This window comes from Macrosteles quadrilineatus, unplaced genomic scaffold, assembly GCF_028750875.1.
Source record: "Macrosteles quadrilineatus isolate MER2022 unplaced genomic scaffold, UCM_ALF_1.0 Scaffold_36__1_contigs__length_1205136, whole genome shotgun sequence".
NCBI classification, from domain to species: Eukaryota; Metazoa; Arthropoda; class Insecta; order Hemiptera; family Cicadellidae; genus Macrosteles; species Macrosteles quadrilineatus.
The window spans coordinates 379997-400235 of NW_026542629.1; the positions used below are offsets into that span (position 1 = coordinate 379997).

The window sequence follows — 20239 nt, forward strand, 5'->3', positions numbered from 1 at the left end:
AAGGGTTTAGGAATGGCATTATTGATACATTCATCAGTATTATATTTAATTAATAATTATGGATCCACGCTACTGATCAACATTACTATTTTTTGGCTGAATTCCAGCTATCAAATTTAACTATTTTATTGTATTCTAAGAGGACAAAATTAATTCTACTTTGTAAAACTTAGGAATGTTTTAATTGTAATGATAGCACATCAAGGCTTGGTTTGATCTAAAAGTGCAAGCATTATTTCCTGACCGTGACTTTCCATTTTAATTGTATTAAAAGATTATTTAAAAATATTATTGCGTATAAAATGTTCTTGTATGAAAGACCATTACAAATAGGTGGTGTAATAAGTACATGCGAATGTTATATGTGAACAACATAAATATTTATCATTCTATTCTTTTTTAACAACTGTGTACAAATCTATACGTGTCATATCTAGACTATTAGCGAAATAATTATCAAACTTTTGGTTTACTCTTATCAATAGGTTTGTTAAACTTCCTCACATAACTCGTAAGTTATTAATTTTCGTGATATAAACAATTTTAACACTAATCAAGAGGTATCAAAACAATCGTTATCTTGATTTTTGTTTTAAAATTAAATAACGGAAGCGATTTGCAACAGTCACGAGTGAAGACTCTCAGGAAGTCGTCAATAGTTGGAACTCTTCCAACTCCTCTCAAGTAGCGGCCACCGATTGTGCATAGTATTAGTTTTATATGTGATTGTATTGTATGAAAGACCACGATACAATATTACTGTACTTGAGGCGAGGTATAAAATCTGGTATAATCCCAAAAAATCAGTATTTCATAATTTTCAATAGCAATAAAACTATATACATATATTGATAACGATCATCTTTCTGGTGGATCAACGCAGCGTTCAAAACGAGACTTAGAAACATACTGAAGACTTTTATCTTGAACCATCAATGACCCTCAATTATATTTAATTTATTAATAACTATATTTAATTATACCTAATAAAGGAAAATGGCCAAAACATTTCAAAGTCTATAGTGCAAAAATCCGGGTATAGTACATTTTAACTTACCTAGAGATAAAAAAATACTGTTAACGAAAACGTTGGTTAATTAGCGTAATAAAGTTACAACAGGATTTAAAGTAAAATGGAGAGAAAACAATTTAGAATTCCCTCGTGATTTAAACGCATTTTAATCCCTATAAATCGCGCACCGTTAAAGATTAATATTTTACTTAGTTTAATCATCAATATTATTCTCTTTAAAACGTCTTTCTGCAGTTGAAACGTTATGAATGCCATTTTCCGAAACAGGCAAATTTCACACGATAAATTAATCTTATGTGGTCTGAATATAAAGCGGTGGAACAGTGTAGAAGAGAGGAATGCACAAACTGTAAAAAAATAATAACAACTGTACATTGTTATAACAAACGACAATACAACAAAAGTTCCTTAATCAAAATTAAAAGATTTTCCACTTTATGTTTGGGGCATCATCTTTTAAGCTTTTTAAGTAGTATACATAATGTGTATTGCCTTAATATTATCATTAGGTGTACCACAAAATTGGCTTTCCTTGAGTAAGAGAAAAAACGTATTTTTTCATTCTAGTTTTACTTAGGTGCATATAGTGCCATGTTGTGTGAGTTTGGCTTATTACAGTAAAATAAGATAATTACAGGCGTATTACATATAATTATATCTCGTATCTTGTACATTTTAAAATACACAGACATATTGCATGCACTGGGATAATTGCAGGTTCCAATTTCCTCTGACGTTGACGTTACTTGGGGAAGCTGATAGAAGGACAGATTGCTCTTCCGATCTTTTAGTCGAGGGGTTTTGGAGACGAGCTGATTAGAATTTTATCTGTTATGAGAACGGAAATAAGATTTCGATACTACTTAGAAGATTAGTAAAATTTATTTTGAATCAATTTCATTCAATAAAAAAATGTCTCTACATCTCTAAAAAAAGTTTATCGTTCACCTCGCTCTATTATTGTACTGAATAAAACACGAGGGACTTGAATGTCATGTTCACGAAAATACAAGTGTCATGATTTCTGAATAGCGAGTACTTATTATATCTTTTTAAATACATTTTAGGAAAATAATTTCTCAAATAGTTCTAGGAAAATATCTACTAATTTAGTAATGATTAATCATGATTTCGTAAAATAATACTAATGCGTATTCTACATTTTTACTTGCAAAATAACGAGGTATTGAGGTTTTGTTAAAATATCCGAATATATTTTTTACAACTAGGCCTACAATGTATGCTTCAGTTCAACGCATTACTGTCTCATTACTGTCCAACGGTTAGGTCTTAAAAAAGATCACTAGTATTCAAGTGGCATTACTCAGTACTACATGTGTAAAGTCAGGTACTATACTAGACAAGTTACCTTGGAGACAGTCAATAATTTTAATTTAAACAGCCGTTGACAATGCAATTAGAAACAAACGTGTAAACCTACGTTTATTCGTACGAGTTTGCGAGCCAGCGTGATCGGACCATAAAACGGGATTTTATAGGGCTAAAAATAGTTGTTTTTTTCTCATTTTTGACTCTTAAAAAAAATTAATAAGTGTAAAATATTTAAAGTATCTATAAGTTTAATTAAATTACATCCAATAAAGAAAATGAATAAGTTGATCGAAGCATAATTAATTAACGTACACATTTGGTTATGTAACGACAGTTATTCTACTTTACTATGGAACAGAATTCCTAATGTACACATCCTATAAAAGTGTGATAAGCGCTTTCTATTTTATTGCCAGACATCCTTGACTTTAGTATACTCCTACACAAACAACTTTGACACATTAGAAAAAATGTCATAATTTTAAAGCTGTACTCTGTTTACTCATATTTAATTGTTATTAAATTATTTATACTCCCTCTCAAAGAGAGAGAGGCAATACAGTTCGTGTGTAGTAGTTGCGTCACTCTCCGTACATTACATGTATATGACGCTCGTCACGTTGATGTACTAGAGGACGGTGGTGCAGGCTGTCTACTCACTTCAAGAGGCAGTTGTATACAGTTCGTGTGTAGTAGTTGCGTCACTCTCTGTACATTACATGTATGACGCTCGTCACGTTGATGTACTAGAGGACGGTGGTGCAGGCTGTCTACTCACTTCAAGAGGCAGTTGTATACAGTTCGTGTGTAGTAGTTGCGTCACTCTCCGTAGATTAGATGTATGACACTCGTCACGTTGATGTACTAGAGGTGCAGGCTGTCTACTTACTCTCAAGAGGCAGTTGTATGCAGTTCGTGTGTAGTAGTTGCGTCACTCTCCGTACATTAGATGTATGACGCTTGTCACGTTGATGTACTAGAGAACGGGGCAGGCTGTCTACTCACTCTCAAGAGGCAGTGGTATACAGTTCGTGTGTAGTAGTTGCGTCATTCTCCGTACATTAGATGTATGACGCTCGTTACGTTAATATACAAGAGGTGCAGGCTGTCTACTCACTCTCAAGAGGCAGTTGTATTCATTTCGTGTGTAGTAGTTGCGTCACTCTCCGTACATTAGATGTATGACGCTCGTCACGTTGATGTACTAGAGGTGCAGGCTGTCTACTCACTCTCAAGAGGTAGTTGTATGCAGTTCGTGTGTAGTAGTTGCGTCACTCTACGTATATTAGATGTATGACGCTCGTCACGTTGATGTACTTAAGGTGCAGGCTGTCTACTCACTCTCAAGAGGTAGTTGTATGCAGTTCGTGTGTAGTAGTTGCGTCACTCTACGTACATTAGATGAATGACGCTCGTCACGTTGATGTACTAGAGGACGGTGCAGGCTGTCTACTCACTCTCAAGAGGCAGTTGTAGGCAGTTCGTGTGTAGTAGTTGCGTCACTCTCCGTACATTACATGTATATGACGCTCGTCACGTTGTTGTACTAGAGGACGGTGGTGCAGGCTGTCTACTCACTTCAAGAGGCAGTTGCATACAGTTCGTGTGTAGTAGTTGCGTCACTCTCCGTAGATTAGATGTATGACGCTCGTCACGTTGATGTACTAGAGGTGCAGGCTGTCTACTTACTCTCAAGAGGCAGTTGTATGCAATTCGTGTGTAGTAGTTACGTCACTCTCCGTACATTACATGTATGACGCTCGTCATGTTGATGTACTAGAGAACGGTGCAGGCTGTCTACTCACTCTCAAGAGGCAGTTGTATGCAGTTCGTGTGTAGTAGTTGCGTCACTCTCCGTACATTAGATGTATGACGCTCGTCACGTTGATGTACTAGAGAACGGTGCAGGCTGTCTACTCACTCTCAAGAGGCAGTTGTATGCAGTTCGTGTGTAGTAGTTGCGTCACTCTCCGTACATTAGATGTATGACGCTCGTCACGTTGATATACTAGAGAACGGTGCAGGCTGTCTACTCACTCTCAAGAGGCAGTTGTATGCAGTTCGTGTGTAGTAGTTGCGTCACTCTCCGTACATTAGATGTATGACGCTTGTCACGTTGATGTACTAGAGGACGGTGGTGCAGCCTGTCTACTCACTCTCAAGAGGCAGTTGTATGCAGTTCGTGTGTAGTAGTTGCGTCACTCTCCGTACATTAGATGTATGACGCTCGTCACGTTGATGTACTAGAGGACGGTCGCAGGCTGTCTACTCACTCTCAAGAGGCAGTTGTATGCAGTTCGTGTGTAGTAGTTGCGTCACTCCACGTACATTAGATGTATGACGCTCGTCACGTTGATGTACTAGAGGTGCAGGCTGTCTACTTACTCTCAAGAGGTAGTTGTATGCAGTTCGTGTGTAGTATTTGCGTCACTCTACGTACATTAGATGTATGACGCTCGTCACGTTGATGTACTAGAGGACGGTGGTGCAGGCTGTCTACTCACTCTCAAGAGGCAGTTGTATGCAGTTCGTGTGTAATAGCAGAGTCGCTCTCCCTCGACTATTGTCTCATGTAGGGGATCAAGTACACTAAGGGGTACTTTTATACCTGAGGCTAATGAAAGGACGTGTTGCTCTCAGGATCAGCAGTAATGAAGAAAGCGAGCGTGTATCCCCTCGTCGCATTCTGATCTGAGAAACTTCACTTGAGGATTTCTTAACAAACTTTTAAAAGTGTGTGTACTTTATAGATATCTTTAACGAATATTGACTTCCTTTTATAAAGGTAGCTTTCAGTTGTTCAATTCTATTCAGTACCGACACACATGATCTTGTTGAAGAAACACTATTGTTTATTATATGGTTCAAACTATCGCAAAATATTTTACGAGTAAAATAAAAATAATAGTTTACGCAAATCAGCAATAAATAACCGCAGTTGAGAAGCCATGCTCATTGGTCATATCTCTTCAGAGATTTTGTGGAGGGAATAATCTGTTTACCTTTGTGGGGCTTCCAGACCTGAATATAAGGTCAACAAGCAGTTAGCCACCCTTTCACTGCTGAGGTTGTCACGAACGTGTAAACGATATAGATAATGTCAGTGTCGTAAATAGCATAGGTCTAAGTCTTAACATTAATTAGTTTTAACGTTTTTAAGAAAGTAAAACTTTTTTCAAAACAGCGTTCACATACCATTTAACATAACAGTCATAAGCTATCTGAGTAACATAGAACAATATTAATCTTCTTGTTTTTCTAACAAATACTGCTTTGTATTTCAAGCATGAAATGTACCAATGGTAAAATTTTTTTATCATAATTTTATTTAATCGATGGTTATTTTTAGCTGAAACTGTCGAAATTTGATTGTTGCAAGTAGACTATAGGGGTAAATTCTGCGAAGATTATACAGGCAGGAAAGTTGAAAATAGTTTTTAAAAGCTCAAAACCTTTATTAGTAAACTTTTCATGTGGACTATGGGTACGGGGTTTCAGGTTAAAAATGTTTTTTCTTGAAATGTGAACCTCATAACATGGAATTTTCCAATTACTCTTTAGACCATTGGGTAGAGCTTGAAAAACAATGAGTTAAGTATCCTGAAGAGATTTTGTATGGTCTTTAGTTACGGAGAAATTTCAAAAAGTTTTAAACAAAAAACTCCTACGTTATTCTAATGAGGAATAAGTCAACTGTTGTAGTTTTCTCATATCATTGGATATATTTTGTTTAAGCTCGGCAAATTTATTTATTTTATACTAAGCTATTATCATAAAAAACTTACTTTTCTAGACTCCCAGTAAACTATCTACCAAAACTATCTACTCGTTTAACTTAATGCTATTTTAATAGGGAAGAAAGCTGATAGCTATGGAAGTATTTAAGTGAAAATCTAATCTTGGATATGGAGTCTGTAGGTTTGCTGCGGCAAGAGTATATTTTAACTACTAGAGACGAATTTAAGCTACACACAATATCATGTCAAAACAAATTAGCGTTGACCAACTTAGTCAATCACAACGATACAGTTGAAATTGTTACGATCCACTATAAGGAATTTTAAGAAGCAATAAGCCAAATGTGGATTATACTATAGTTGGTATAGTTTCCAGGTCGACCCAATCATCTTCTCCTATTCGCCGCGTATACTTCACGTCCGTCTATACATTTGTCTTGCATGAGTTGTGTACTCAATGATTTAAGTGTATTATGTAAACTACAATATAAAATCTTTTACTTTATAACAGTTTTTGGGAATCCTGTATTTCCTATCAGTCATCATTATAGACAGGACAACATGAATTGAATTATATAACTCGGTCATTTCACAATATTGTTTGCCAGTCTTCAGTCTCATTTGAACCTGTTTTAATCCGATCAAAATCAGGTGGAAAATTTGCGGCCATTGCGTGTACGTGTGCAGACTGAAGTCCTCAGTGACTGAAGACTACCTTGTCGTTGTCGTTGTACTTGTACTTGTACCTTGCCGGTGGCTGTAGGCCGAGGCCACTACGTCACGACCAGTCCTACCAACCTGCACACTGCACACTACACACTCACAACTTTGTCTTCATTCGTCTCTCTGTTGCAGATCAGTCAACATGGTCTACAGGTTCTGCGTCGTCGTGCTGCTCGCGCCTGCGCTTCTCTCCCTCGTCTGCGCCGAGGTAAACAACTACTGTACACTTATACCACAATCCTTTTTTAATCAATTATTTATGTGTAAAAGACATTTTATCCATTTGTCAATATTTATTAACAAGAATTAGAGATATGATAAGTTTTGTTCCGGCCAAAACAATACTTTACAATCCCCGTAGCTTATTTTAGGGTACAATAGTTTTAAAATCGATGATGATCCTTAGACAGATTTTGTGAAAGAACAGTTCATATAATAATGATTGAAGAGTATTCATGTAACACTCAGAAAACACATCAACTAGATATAATCAATTAAATGCTAGTGAGTTCAAATTATATTTATGTGTAAAAGAAAATACAGTCTCAATTTACATTCATATTTCCTAATAATAGGCTATATAACAATATTTCTTTGTAAAACAGAGTTTTAACAATGGAAATGTAACCTTGAATTATTAAAACATCACATTATCAATACTGCAAATAAAAACAACTATGCGCTTGTTGTGGTCTATTAAAAAAAATATTTTGTTTGGATTTACAACAGTAGACTACAGCCAGTGCATCGCTATGCAAGCCTTGTGTGTTACGTAATAGGACTTGGTGCCGGCGACCGGCGAGCGCATCATCTTCCACCACCTCTAGCCACTAGCAAGCTTATATAACATTCGTCAACAAACAACGGACAAGCATAACATAACTATTGTACACTATAGGCTACAGTGTATACCTACATTACGGCAGGCTTCACCACATTTGCATTCGTAAACTAATATTTTCTCTAATTACAATTAATTACAATTGTCCTTTTGTTATGTCATTTGTATTAGAATACTAGTTTTTAATCTGTTAATTGAAAACGAATATTTTTTGCTCTCATGGACATTGAGTTTCCAACTACCACATGCAATTAACTAAAATATTACGATTCCTTACAGAGACGTACACAATTTCTAAGGTAATATTACATATTATACAAACTACCTGTATAATTTTTCCAATTAGTAAATTTATTGATTTGACGTATTCAAAAATTCCATTCATTAGAACTGTCAGTGTTGTGCAATACATTTAGGGAATAAGCTTGTTCAAAATTTATGTACAAAGTTTCCTTGTAAGTCAGGTTTTAGTAGAGCAACACCTGCCAAGATTTGCGATCTACTCCAGTTCACTAATCATCGAAATTAAATTCAAAACCAATCGATAATAATTATCAGTTATCCTCCTTTCACTGCTGACCTGGCCAAGCATTGATTGTACATAATTAAAGACTCGAATATACTTTTTTATAATAGAAATTACGGTAGAAGTGTTTGTGAAAATTGCAAACTCTCTTGCTGGATTATTAAACAATAAATTCTCCACCTGAAAACATACATTTATTAACAACCACAAATAAATAAGTCTTATAGTTTGATGATTCAATTTCATCACGCTGTTTAATTGTTATTGTTATAATATTAATAGGAATATTAGACAGGTTGCAGACGATGAACTTTATATCCATACAAATATCATAGTTTTAATTTTAAAACCCCTTGCTACGTTTGACCTTTTGCTGCATACCGTTAAAAAGACAACCCTCGAGCAAAGTAAATATTGCGAGACAAAGACAAATAAAAGGTTTTCGACAAAGTGGAGTGTTTTAGAAACCTTTGAACAGTTGTACAAACAACATCCGTGGGAAGACAAAAGCCCTTTAGTCTTCCTTCAGACTATAGACATTACAGAATCAAAATATAGAGCTAGTTCTGATGCGATAGAGATACAAAAGTTATAATCAGCATACCTAAACGTAAAGATGGACCACTTCAGACCATTGTATAAGGGGTATGGTAATGTAAAAACGAAAATGCAATACTACTTTATCATCCACCGTACTTTACTAATTAATAAAATAATAAGCCTAAAGTTATACTGTAGTTGATTAATTACTGTAGTTTTTAAGTTAAATAGATTTTAAAAGCTATTTAATCCTCATACTCATGTTTTTTCTTTCAAAGAGAAATGGTTGTGGTTCTTTCTTCAATATGATATATTCCATTTCACTAATAGAGAGTTAATTATTTCCTTCTGTTTTCATAACATAGGTTTAAAAAATACATATACTGGATTTTATGTTAATTATTGTCTGAGACGCTATCCACTATACTAGCAACCCACCCTTGAATGCACCATTTGCCCTCAGCTACACATCATGTATTAGTCCATTTTGTAATTTACTGTGCAGGAGAGGAGAGCTATCGTGATCCTCAAGGGAGACCCCGGTGTGTCTGGCAATGTCACCTTCTCACAGATGGAGGACGACGGTCCTGTCACCATCAGAGGCACCATCAGTGGCCTGTCAAAGGGCAAGCATGGCTTCCACATCCACGAGAAGGGGGATCTGACATCAGGGTGCAAGAGCACCGAAGGTCACTTCAACCCCGACAAGGTAAATATCTACAACCCCAGTGGACAAGTCACCATGTGGTAGTAACTGTGGTCCACCTTCGACCGGACTGGTTTGGACTGACCTTCTACCCGTCTTGAGCCAGTTTGGTGGTTTACTTTGAGCTTCAAAGGGGCCCAATTATGGTTGATTACCATATGTTAAAATGAGGATTTTTGTGAAAACGATTGAGCTGACTAGAAGTAAAAAATATAGCCGGCTAAAGCTTAAATGTGGGACAAAACAAATAATGAATACGTTCACGATTAGTTGTATTTAATCCTTCATGTACATTCCACTGCATGCCTCTAAATAAAATTTTAAATTCATAAGCTTACTAAGTCAACAAATGATCTCTCATTCCTTTTATGTACACCAATATTAAAATTTTTTGTTAAATGAACAGAATCTAACAAAACTAACTACTGCGCATTACATTTATTTTCGTTGGGGTGAGCTTTGTACTACTCCTTGACCAAGATAGCAATAAACGTTAAAAACTACCTACTTTATTTAAATTCAATATTGAGGTTTTAAAAGTAAATCATGCACTGGCCTAGCTACTGTGCTTTATCCACTTACAGTACCTATTATCGTCACCTTGAACAATTAACTGCCTTGAGACAAAACATAGTATCCCAACATTTCGTCTACCAAGCGATGGTTTGTCTCGATGGAGGGGTGGAGAGTTGTGTTGGGGACACCACTGTGCTCTTGTTGATTAAACCAATAAACCATCTCTGTGATGACCCCGTTTCGTTTATAGCATCCATCTTCTTTCAATCCATATTTGTTGCAATTTTCAATTAGGCGTTTCCTCTTACTTTTATTGATTGAAATTATTCATCGTGTTTAAAGTGTTCTTTGGAAAGGGAAATCATCTATCTCATTTATTGTTGTCAATCCGTGCATAGAATCCAATTATTAGTAACCCAAATAAACTTAATATTCCTGGAGCAAAACAAGGGAAGAATTGTTTTCTGCGTAGTTTCTTTGACGATGAAAGTAAAACCATTAGATGGTCTAGCCATTCACTGTGGATTGTCCGGTTTTTAAAGTTAATTATGGTCTCAAGAACTATTAATATCACCTCAAGACAAACTACAAAATGGCGTCATATTAACTAATTTCAGAAGTTTTTATCTTTAACACATAGGTTGTTGCCCTAATCTCATAAGATATTGTGCATATTAATGACATTTATCGTTTATTTTGTGTTTAAAGTACTATTTCTATACCAGATATTTGAATGCCTTTTTACCAGAATCTTTTCCGGGACAAATTAATCAAACACTTAGGCCTAACTTTCCATTTAAAAATGCATTCGAACTGCGTTACAAATAATGCATAGGTAGGTTCTAGACGGGTAAAAATGTTTTAGTATATCGTGAAATTCCAAATCAACGCATTTGAATCTTAAAATGAACAGAATGAGCACAACGTCCGAATGCGTATGTTGTATTAAGTCTACAGCACATGTCGAGGTTAAATGTCCATAGCCATTACTACTTGACTGGATGGGTCTAGATTAAAATGAAACAGGTGACAGGAGAGCACTTATCCCTTAGATAACGATCCCTGCCCGTTCCGTTTACCAACTGGTGTTCCAAGCCTCGCCTTGGGTAAGGTATACTGTCCTTGTAAACCTATCTCTGAAGAGAAAAGCTAAACCTGTTTATTATTTACTGTTAGATGATGTTAAATGTTAGAACTGGCAATTTAAGCACTATTCTGTTTGGTGGAAAATATATCTAATTAGAATTGCTTACTATTAATTTATTTTAAACATGGATCAATGCAATAATACTATTGCCTCCTCCCAAGCGTCTTAACTCAACAGTCAATATCAGTAGTATAATCATCATTGGATATAACAGTACCATTCCTGTCAGCATCTCATCTCATTACCTTAATTAATCTGTATGTCATTACCTTAATTACTTTGGCCACGTCTATCATTAGTGAGTAGAAGGGTACACATGACCAATTGTGTTGAGTAATTAGAAAATATCTAAACTTTCATCGTACAGTAAAAATATTAGCATTTTCAATAGCGTGCCTAGTACATTATTTAAAAAAAAAAAAAAAAAAAAACTGCTATATGTTTCATTAGAGGAAAATTCAAGACACAAGGGTCCAGTATGATATAATAAATCGTTGGTAATGTCCACCCGTTTCCCACTACAACCTTTAAAATTGCTAACATACATTTTACTAGTACTAAAAAAACGTTTACCCAACTTCCTACGAGCTTATAAAGAAGAAGAGTTTAAACGCCATACCTAATACTGAAATGAATCACAAACTACCTAACTCGTATAAGACAAATATTTTAGCTGCTTTTTTGTCACCAATCCGTTGAACCTTTCCTAATAAATATGCACTTTTGTAGAAAAACCACGGAGGCCCGAACGATGAGGTACGTCATGCCGGAGACCTGGGTAACATCTTCGCTGAGGACAACGGTGTGGCCGACGTGGTGATCACAGACAAGATCATCTCTCTGGTGGGCAAATACAGCATCCTGGGCCGTGCCGTGGTCGTCCACAGCGACGCCGACGATCTGGGCCGTGGGGGCTTCAGTGACAGTCTGACCACTGGACATGCCGGCACTAGAGTTGCCTGCGGGGTCATCGGCATCCAGTAATGCTCTTTACACTATTGCACGAGATCAAAAATTTCATGTTTTATTTAACACAAGTTCATGTAAATTAGGACTTTTCATTTTGTATTGATTTCACCATCCTAAAAACGTATACATGAGCTATTTCAAGCTATACAAAGCTATTTCATTACAAAACTGTTTCTGAGCCTATAGTAAAGACCAATGTGTAAGATATACATACCTGCATCATAACACTCCAAACATCATTTTATGTATAACACTCATTTTCATATCATCATGTAATCAATTATGTAATGTGTTGTTTGTTACTTGTCTTAGTCATTTGTTTTGCATTTTAGTGTTATTCTGTTTGTTTGATGTATGTCTAGCTTTCTTTGTTATTGCTGTTATTTTCAAAGAATGTGTTTTGTAAAAAATAAACGCTCCTCAAATATTACATAGTTATCTCCCATACCCTGACCTTGTTGTTGTGTGTTTGTTTGTATTGTATTTTTGTTTTGTGGCTTTTGGGATCACCTTGCTAATTAATATTTTTAGACTTCGAATCGGGCAACTAAGTTTACGAGTTTATTGTAATAATACTGAAAGAAACTTCTTCAGATGACGATGTTATGGTGTAAACGTGAGTTAAAAAGTATAGTGTGATATTTTCACTGGACATTACAAACATCACTCACACCAAAACACAAAAAAAAATCACCATACAGTCCATTATTACAGTTTATTATTTCATATTCATTGTTCATCCAACCGTTAATATTTTTTGATAACTATTCATTGTTATTCAACCCAAAGAAGTACTTTCTTTAATCATGAAATCTTCCAACATTTTCCTCAAATACTTTTCATTAGAGTATTTGACTGTTTTCATTATTCATTATATTTGCTACAGTATACAGTCTAATCGGGTAATTTATATTGCAAGACAAGGTACAAATTACAACGTGCTACAAGAAATTTGCACATGTAAATTGTAAATCCGTATATCACTATGATCTTCATATTGAGGCAAAACATGCCTAAAGGTAAGACCACAAAGAAATTGGAAAATACTATGACAATGAATCGACAAAGAAAACTTCAAGTAAATAATATGTTATCTCGATTCAGAAAAAGTACAGTTTTGGTTGTTACCAAGCTGCAGATTATGTACTATTTTACCTCATTTCTATTACTTTTGCATACTATTTGTTGAAATGAAGCCTCTTTACATGTATTTTTTGCTTACAAATCTAAAGTTCAACATCATAATACGCTCACCAGAAATAAAATTTAATAAATCAACGACAATCAAAATATTGAACATAATTATCTACAGTTTGCAGGAATAATTCCATTTAAAGGTATATTAAAATTCAATTGTCGTAACGTATATTTCATTGTTCACATAAGAAGAATATCAACTTATAAATACGTTTGTACAACGTATTTTACAAAATTTGTATTACAAATTTGTAATACAAACTACATGTGTAACTCAGTTTTAAATACTGTAAAATTGGGACATTGAATTGAAATTTGAAAACAATTTGGAAATAGGAACATACAAAGTTTTTCACCCACAGTATTTTGATTTGAATAAACTTCGTTCCTCTGTTGTAACACAGAGACCGTATTGAACCTTTCGATAGACGGATTAGCTTTGTATCGTAATATTTAATACGATCTCATATCTTGTGTCCTTCACAAAATGTTGAAATTCTAATATACGAACACTTAACTGGATAAAGCATAGGGCAATCAAAAATGAAAAACTAAAGACGTAGTTTTCTAAATAACTATTACATATTTTTACTTTAGATTAGAAACAAATCGTTACTAGTTGGATTACTTTGGTACCCTGAAAATGGTTTGTAGTTGATATATTTTACAACACGTTATTCTGTGAGAACGATAACACTAAGTACACAAGGTACTACAATAGCTGAGACCCTACACTCATACTGTCTATAGTTTACATATCATATTGTATGTTAACATAGTATCTTTATGCCTACAGTCATTCATGATTGGTTCCATTCGTACTCTTCACTATACCTTCACTTCATCAGCTGCACATATCATATGTTCATGTTAACGTATTGTTGTTCTGTCTACAGACACCCGTCAGATCCTTGGTTCCAAGGCGCTTCTTCAGCATCTTTTCACTTCGTCAGCACGGTCACTCTAGGAGCTGCTCTACTAGCGAGTGTGCTTGCTAGGGGAGACTATATACTCTATGTATCATATGTTTATGTTAACGTATTGTTGTTCTGTCTACAGACACCCGTCAGATCCTTGGTTCCAAGGCGCTTCTTCAGCATCTTTTCACTTCGTCAGCACGGTCACTCTAGGAGCTGCTCTACTAGCTAGGGTGCTTGCTAGGGGAGACTCTATACTCTATGTATCATATGTTTATGTTAACGTATTGTTGTTCCGTCTACAGACACCCGTCAGATCCTTGGTTCCAAGGCGCTTCTTCGGCATCTTTTCACTTCGTCAGCACGGTCACTCTAGGAGCTGCTCTACTAGCTAGGGTGCTTGCTAGAGGAGACTCTATACTCTATGTATCATATGTTTATGTTAACATATTGTTTACCTGTCTACAGACACCCGTCAGATCCTTGGTTCCAAGGTGCTTCTTCAGCATCTTTTCACTTCGTCAGCACGGTCACTCTAGGAGCTGCTTTACTAGCTAGGGTGCTACACTGAGACTCTATCTATTTCGTTGAATCTGTGATGTGGACAAATCAAAATTACCAATCTAGTGTTTAATTTAAAGCTAATACTACGTATTAGACCTTTATTTATCCATATGTGGAACCTGTATTTAATATTCTATTTATTATTAAGTGTACAAAAGTAATATTTTTCATTGATTTTTATATGTACTACGAAACGTTGTATAAATTATTTCTAGTTGTGACGAGTAAACATTGTTATGGTTAGTATAAGTGTGATTTGCAAATAAACGTTTGTAAGTTTTCGTTGTTTTAGTCTGCCTTTTCAGCCATATCTCTGAAGTTTAGTTTGGTAATGTGTTAAGTATTAATGACAAACCAGGAACAATACGAGTGATATCGCATTTAAAAGTTGAGTAATTTGTCTTCAAACAATATGACGTATAATCCTAACTTACTCCATCAGCGGTTCAACTTTTCATAACTTGGCATTAGATGACGGTTATCTACAGTCGGTCGTGATGTAACACTAATTAGGCATATTAAATGCAACTGGTCTTCGTTCACAATGAAAACATAATAATTTCTTATCGCTATTAATATTCATTATATTATAATTTGGACTCTATATTCATATATGTTTTAACGTTTTCCAAAAATTGAAGTGAAAACTCCGAGTTAAGTCATGAGCAATAAAAAAAAAAATAAAACACGAATAAAATGGAAATCAACTATGATGGTAAACGTTTGAAACGAACTCTGTGTACCTCCAGGTTTAGCATTCACAAAAACAATGACCAATTTGCAAGTGAAAACATTATGTCCGAAAACAAGGTATTATTGTTTCCTTAATATGACGCGGTTGAAAACATTTATAAAATGCAAATTAATTTATGGCACCTTTACAAACAATGCTTCAAAAACTGAGGTTTCTATTTCATATTAATTTTTAAGTTGTATTTTGATCAGGAATCTTATCATTGATGTAGTTAATGCTAAATTACATATTCTTAATTTTGTGAATGTATTCAAACTCGTGAATAATGAATGATTATTTAAATTCGTTTTCTTTGTTACTCAATAACATTTTTATTTTTTCCATTTTTTTCCTTCTTATTTAATGGAACTTTCTTTAATGTCATCGCTGGGTTTATTTGTGGATACAATTTCACTTTCTCAATATTAAATGAGCTAAATAAAAGCATTACGGAGCTGCTGAGAAGTAAACAATCTTTTTTTTTCTAAAATATTATGTAGCTCATACTTGAGCATCGATGGTTAAACGGTAAACCTGTGACTTGTTTAAAAACGAATCTAGTTTTATAGGAAAAGGTATTAAATTCGATATATTTCAATATATACCTAAAACGTAGGAATTTTAGTATTAAAAGGTATTTCATATTATAACAGTTAGTATGTAAATACATACAAGATTGATTTAGCTATTTGTTAATTCACTAACGCGTTTGCTACTTTTAGTTTATTTGTGAATATATACAAAAACTTCAGGTATATATAAAGAAGTAAACCTGCTCAAGTAAGTTCAACAGGAATCTTTATATAAGACTAGTGTACATGTTGCTCGAAATCGAGCAATAGCAAAGAAGTACAGGAGTTATTTATAAACAAATAACTTGTTTAAAACTAACAACAGTCATAATTTCCGATGATTTTAAAAAAGTCGACTGAAAGATTATTAACTAATGGAAATACTCACAATTTACATAACATTGCTATTCCAGTTAAAAAGGTTAATTTTAGCGAATTTCCCTATTAGTCGGGGGGCAAACTGTATTCCGTGGGATTTTTTGTGAAGGGAATGTGTGACTATGTGGAATCTCTTTATTATATGTCACATAATGGTGTAGTACAGGGTGTTTACCCTCAAATTGCGGGGTTTGGTTTTTATGACGTCGTAAATCCAAGATGGCCGCCATGTGTGACATCTATTCATTAAATTAATAATAACTCTTTTCAGAGTAAAATAATCGAATTTTAATTTACACCATTGAATTCAGCTCAAAAAATCAAACAATTTGGTGTTTTGAATCATTGCTCTATGACCATTGGTTACCGAGATATTGAAGGCGGAAAACACAGAACATTGTCCCCATGTTATCCTTATGGGGAAAAAATAAAATTGTATATCTAGCTTATTACTCAGCATATCTTAATAATAATTGGTATGTGGCTTCATTTAGTAGATATCTACTTGATTATGGCCTAAAGTCCCCCATTTTTACATTTCCGTGGCAGCAAACCTGCATACTAACTGCCAATGTTATTCTTATGGACAATTTTTTGCAAGCTTTTCATGAACATACTTTGAGAAATGATGATGTGTGGCTCCATTTTAATTATTTATTGAAGCATTTGTAATTCGTTGAGTATACAGGTCTGCTGCTACGAGTAAACAAATTACAGGTATTAGAAAATAAAATAAATTAGACTATAGCTGTGAGGCATATGTAATTTTGTAGGATTTTCAATTAAGCAATTGTATGATTGTTGGCGATTGATAGGTGATGACATGTAGAACCGTGTACTACCGAGTATTTTGTCTGAAAGTGTGGCCAAGCTGGTGTTTTTGGCCGCCATCTTGGATCCGCCATATTGGATGTTAATAACTTTTTTATACAATGCTAGTGTTGTGACCCATCATTATGAACTAAATTTTCACGCTGATTTCAATGCTGAAATATGTTTTTAAATATATTTTTTTCGTTTGGAAGATATATTCAAATAAAAACTCTCCCCCATACATTTCTTACGGACGTTTCGTACTTTGAACATTTTTAAGATTATTTTTCTTATATCTCCAGTTCCTATTAACGCTTGCAGTTCGTTCTAGTCTAAAGATATTCAGTGATGAGCTTTCATTTGAGCTATTGATCTTTAAATTCGGTTGAGTTAGAGCGTTAGAGTCGAGCTACGAACCCTAACACAATATTAAACTTAACTTATTACAAATCTGTTTATTTTATTTATTTATTTGTTAACGGTTGCACCATTTTTACATGAATAATACAATAATCTTACATACGGAAGAAGCAGAAAAAAATCACAGGCCAGTACAAAAGTAGTGAAAAAAAAACTGGAAAACAAGACTTCAATACAAGACATAAAAAGATAAATAACAACAATAAATAACAAACTATAATTAACAAACTATGAATAACAAACTATAAGTAACAACTATAAATAACAAACTATCTGAACAAGTTGACAAAACGAGATATTCGAAAAACAAAACCAGTATAGGAACAATAACAATGATGCAATGCAGTAGCCGAGTGAAACTTCAGTAAAGAGGCAGAACAAACGAAAAACAGATAAAGCATTTAGAAAAATAACAATATGATAAACTCTGTACAAGAACAAGATATAACAATGCAATAACAACAGGATAGACTATATTAACAAAAATAAATAACAATGCAATAAATAGAAAGTTTGGAAATATGCAAAGATTGATGCAGGAGTTCAGCAAAAAAAAAAGTTCTGTTGTTATTAAAATATGTATATCTCGGTTTATTAGTACGTCACTAAGTTCTTCCTGGTCTCAAATTACTTGGTTAATGTTTGATTTTCCATTTTATTAATCACTAAATGAAATCTGACTAAGTTATTTTAAAATGAGTCATGAACCATCATTCAACATTAATTTTTTTTATGTCCAAAACTTTCTTTGGTTAAAGACATACAGGGCTAGTCATCAGTGTTACAATTTTCAGACGTGGAACCTTTTAGTCTTATATGCCTCATCACACATCATTTACTTTGTACTTACACCAAACAAATGTTGTAAACCTGATGACCAGCCCTGTATGTCTTTAATTGCTTTAACCAAAGAAAAATTTCTAAATAAAAATAATTATTAATGTTAAATAAAGGCCCATGACTCATTTTCAATTAGTCAGATTTCATTTAGTGATTAATAACATTTTAAACCAGACATTTACTGAGTAATTTAAGACTAGAATGAACCTTTGCCGTATTAACAAACCGAGATATAAATCTTTTAATAAAACTGATTTGGAAAAAGTTAAATTTAATATTGTGTTGTGGTTCATAGCTCAACTCTAACTCGTCCGATTTTAATGATCGATAGCTTAAATAAAAGCCCTTACATCACTGAATACTTTAAGACTATAACGAATTGCAAGCGATAATAAGAACTGGATATATGAGAAAAATAATCAAAGTACGAAACGTCCGTAAAAGATATATGGGGGGGGGAGTTTTCATTTCAATATATCTTCGAAACGAAAGACGATATTTACAAACGGTTTTCGGAATTGAAATTAGCGTAAACATTTATAGTTTATAATGATGAGTCACAACACCAGGATTACATTTAAAAAATTATATTAATATCAAATATGGTGGATCCAAGACGGCGGGCCAAAAACACCAGCTTGGCCACACTTTCAGACAAAACACCCGGTAGTACACGATTCTATATGGCACTACCTATCTATCACCACCAATCATACAATCACACGAAATTACATATGACCCAGAACTATAGTCTATTTTATTTTATTTTATACCAATAATTTGTGATATTTTTTATAGCTACAATACCCCCGTAGCAGCTGACCTGTATACTCAACGAATTGCAAATGATTCAATAAATAATTAAAATGGAGCCACACATCATCATTTCTCAAAGTATGTTCATGAACAAGCATGCAAAAAATTGTCCATAAGAATAACATTGGCAGTTAGTATGCAGGTTTGCTGCCACGGAAATGTAAAAATGGGGGATTTTAGGCCATAATCAAGTAGATATCTACTAAATGAAGCCACATACCAATTATTATTAAGATATGCTGAGTAATAAGCTAGATATACAATTTTATTTTTTCCCCATAAGGATAACATGGGGACAATGTTCTGTGTTTTCCGCCTTCAATATCTCGGTAACCAATGGTCATAGAGCAATGATTCAAAACACCAAATTGTTTGATTTTTTGAGCTGAATTCAATGGTGTAAATTAAAATTCGATTATTTTACTCTGAAAAGAGTTATTATTAATTTAATGAATAGATGTCACACATGGCGGCCATCTTGGATTTACGACGTCATAAAAACCAAACCCCGCAATTTGAGGGTAAACACCCGGTACTACACCATTATGTGACATATAATAAAGAGATTCCACATAGTCACACATTCCCTTCACAAAAAATCCCACGGAAGCTGGATATGTAGGGAATATATAGGGACTATATAGGGAAGTAGCTATTACCGTAGGTGGCACGGTAAGACCTAGACCCGGGACCGATTTACTTTTTCATTTTGATGTCCCCAGAGGCCAAAAACACCATTCGTTCAAATTTTTATATATGTATATATATATATATATATATATATATATATATACGTCCGTGAACGCGATAACTTGAGTAATTTTTGTCCGATTTTGATGAAATTTGGTTTAAAGGTGTAAAGCGGGATAAACTTGAATGAGTTCGCGAACCAGCATGATCGGACCATGGGAACGGGGCT

The 20239-nt window shown here is 34.3% G+C and overlaps 1 protein-coding gene across 4 annotated transcripts in view; it reads left to right on the forward strand.

Annotated features, from left to right (window-relative positions):
- Window positions 1-15029, forward strand: part of LOC129005842 (superoxide dismutase [Cu-Zn]-like) — a 101462-nt gene extending 86433 nt beyond the window's left edge. For 3 of the 4 annotated variants that reach the window (XM_054434864.1, XM_054434861.1, XM_054434862.1), the window contains 4 exons: window positions 6958-7033; window positions 9238-9441; window positions 11831-12081; window positions 14164-14431. In XM_054434864.1, the coding sequence (XP_054290839.1) occupies window positions 6968-7033; window positions 9238-9441; window positions 11831-12081; window positions 14164-14416 (774 nt within the window). In that variant the 5' untranslated portion in view covers window positions 6958-6967 and the 3' untranslated portion in view covers window positions 14417-14431. Of the gene's footprint in view, window positions 1-6957; window positions 7034-9237; window positions 9442-11830; window positions 12082-14163; window positions 14432-14652 lie in introns of those variants that run through there. The other variant, XM_054434863.1, reaches the window with a different exon arrangement.
- The last annotated feature ends 5210 nt before the right edge of the window (window positions 15030-20239 follow it).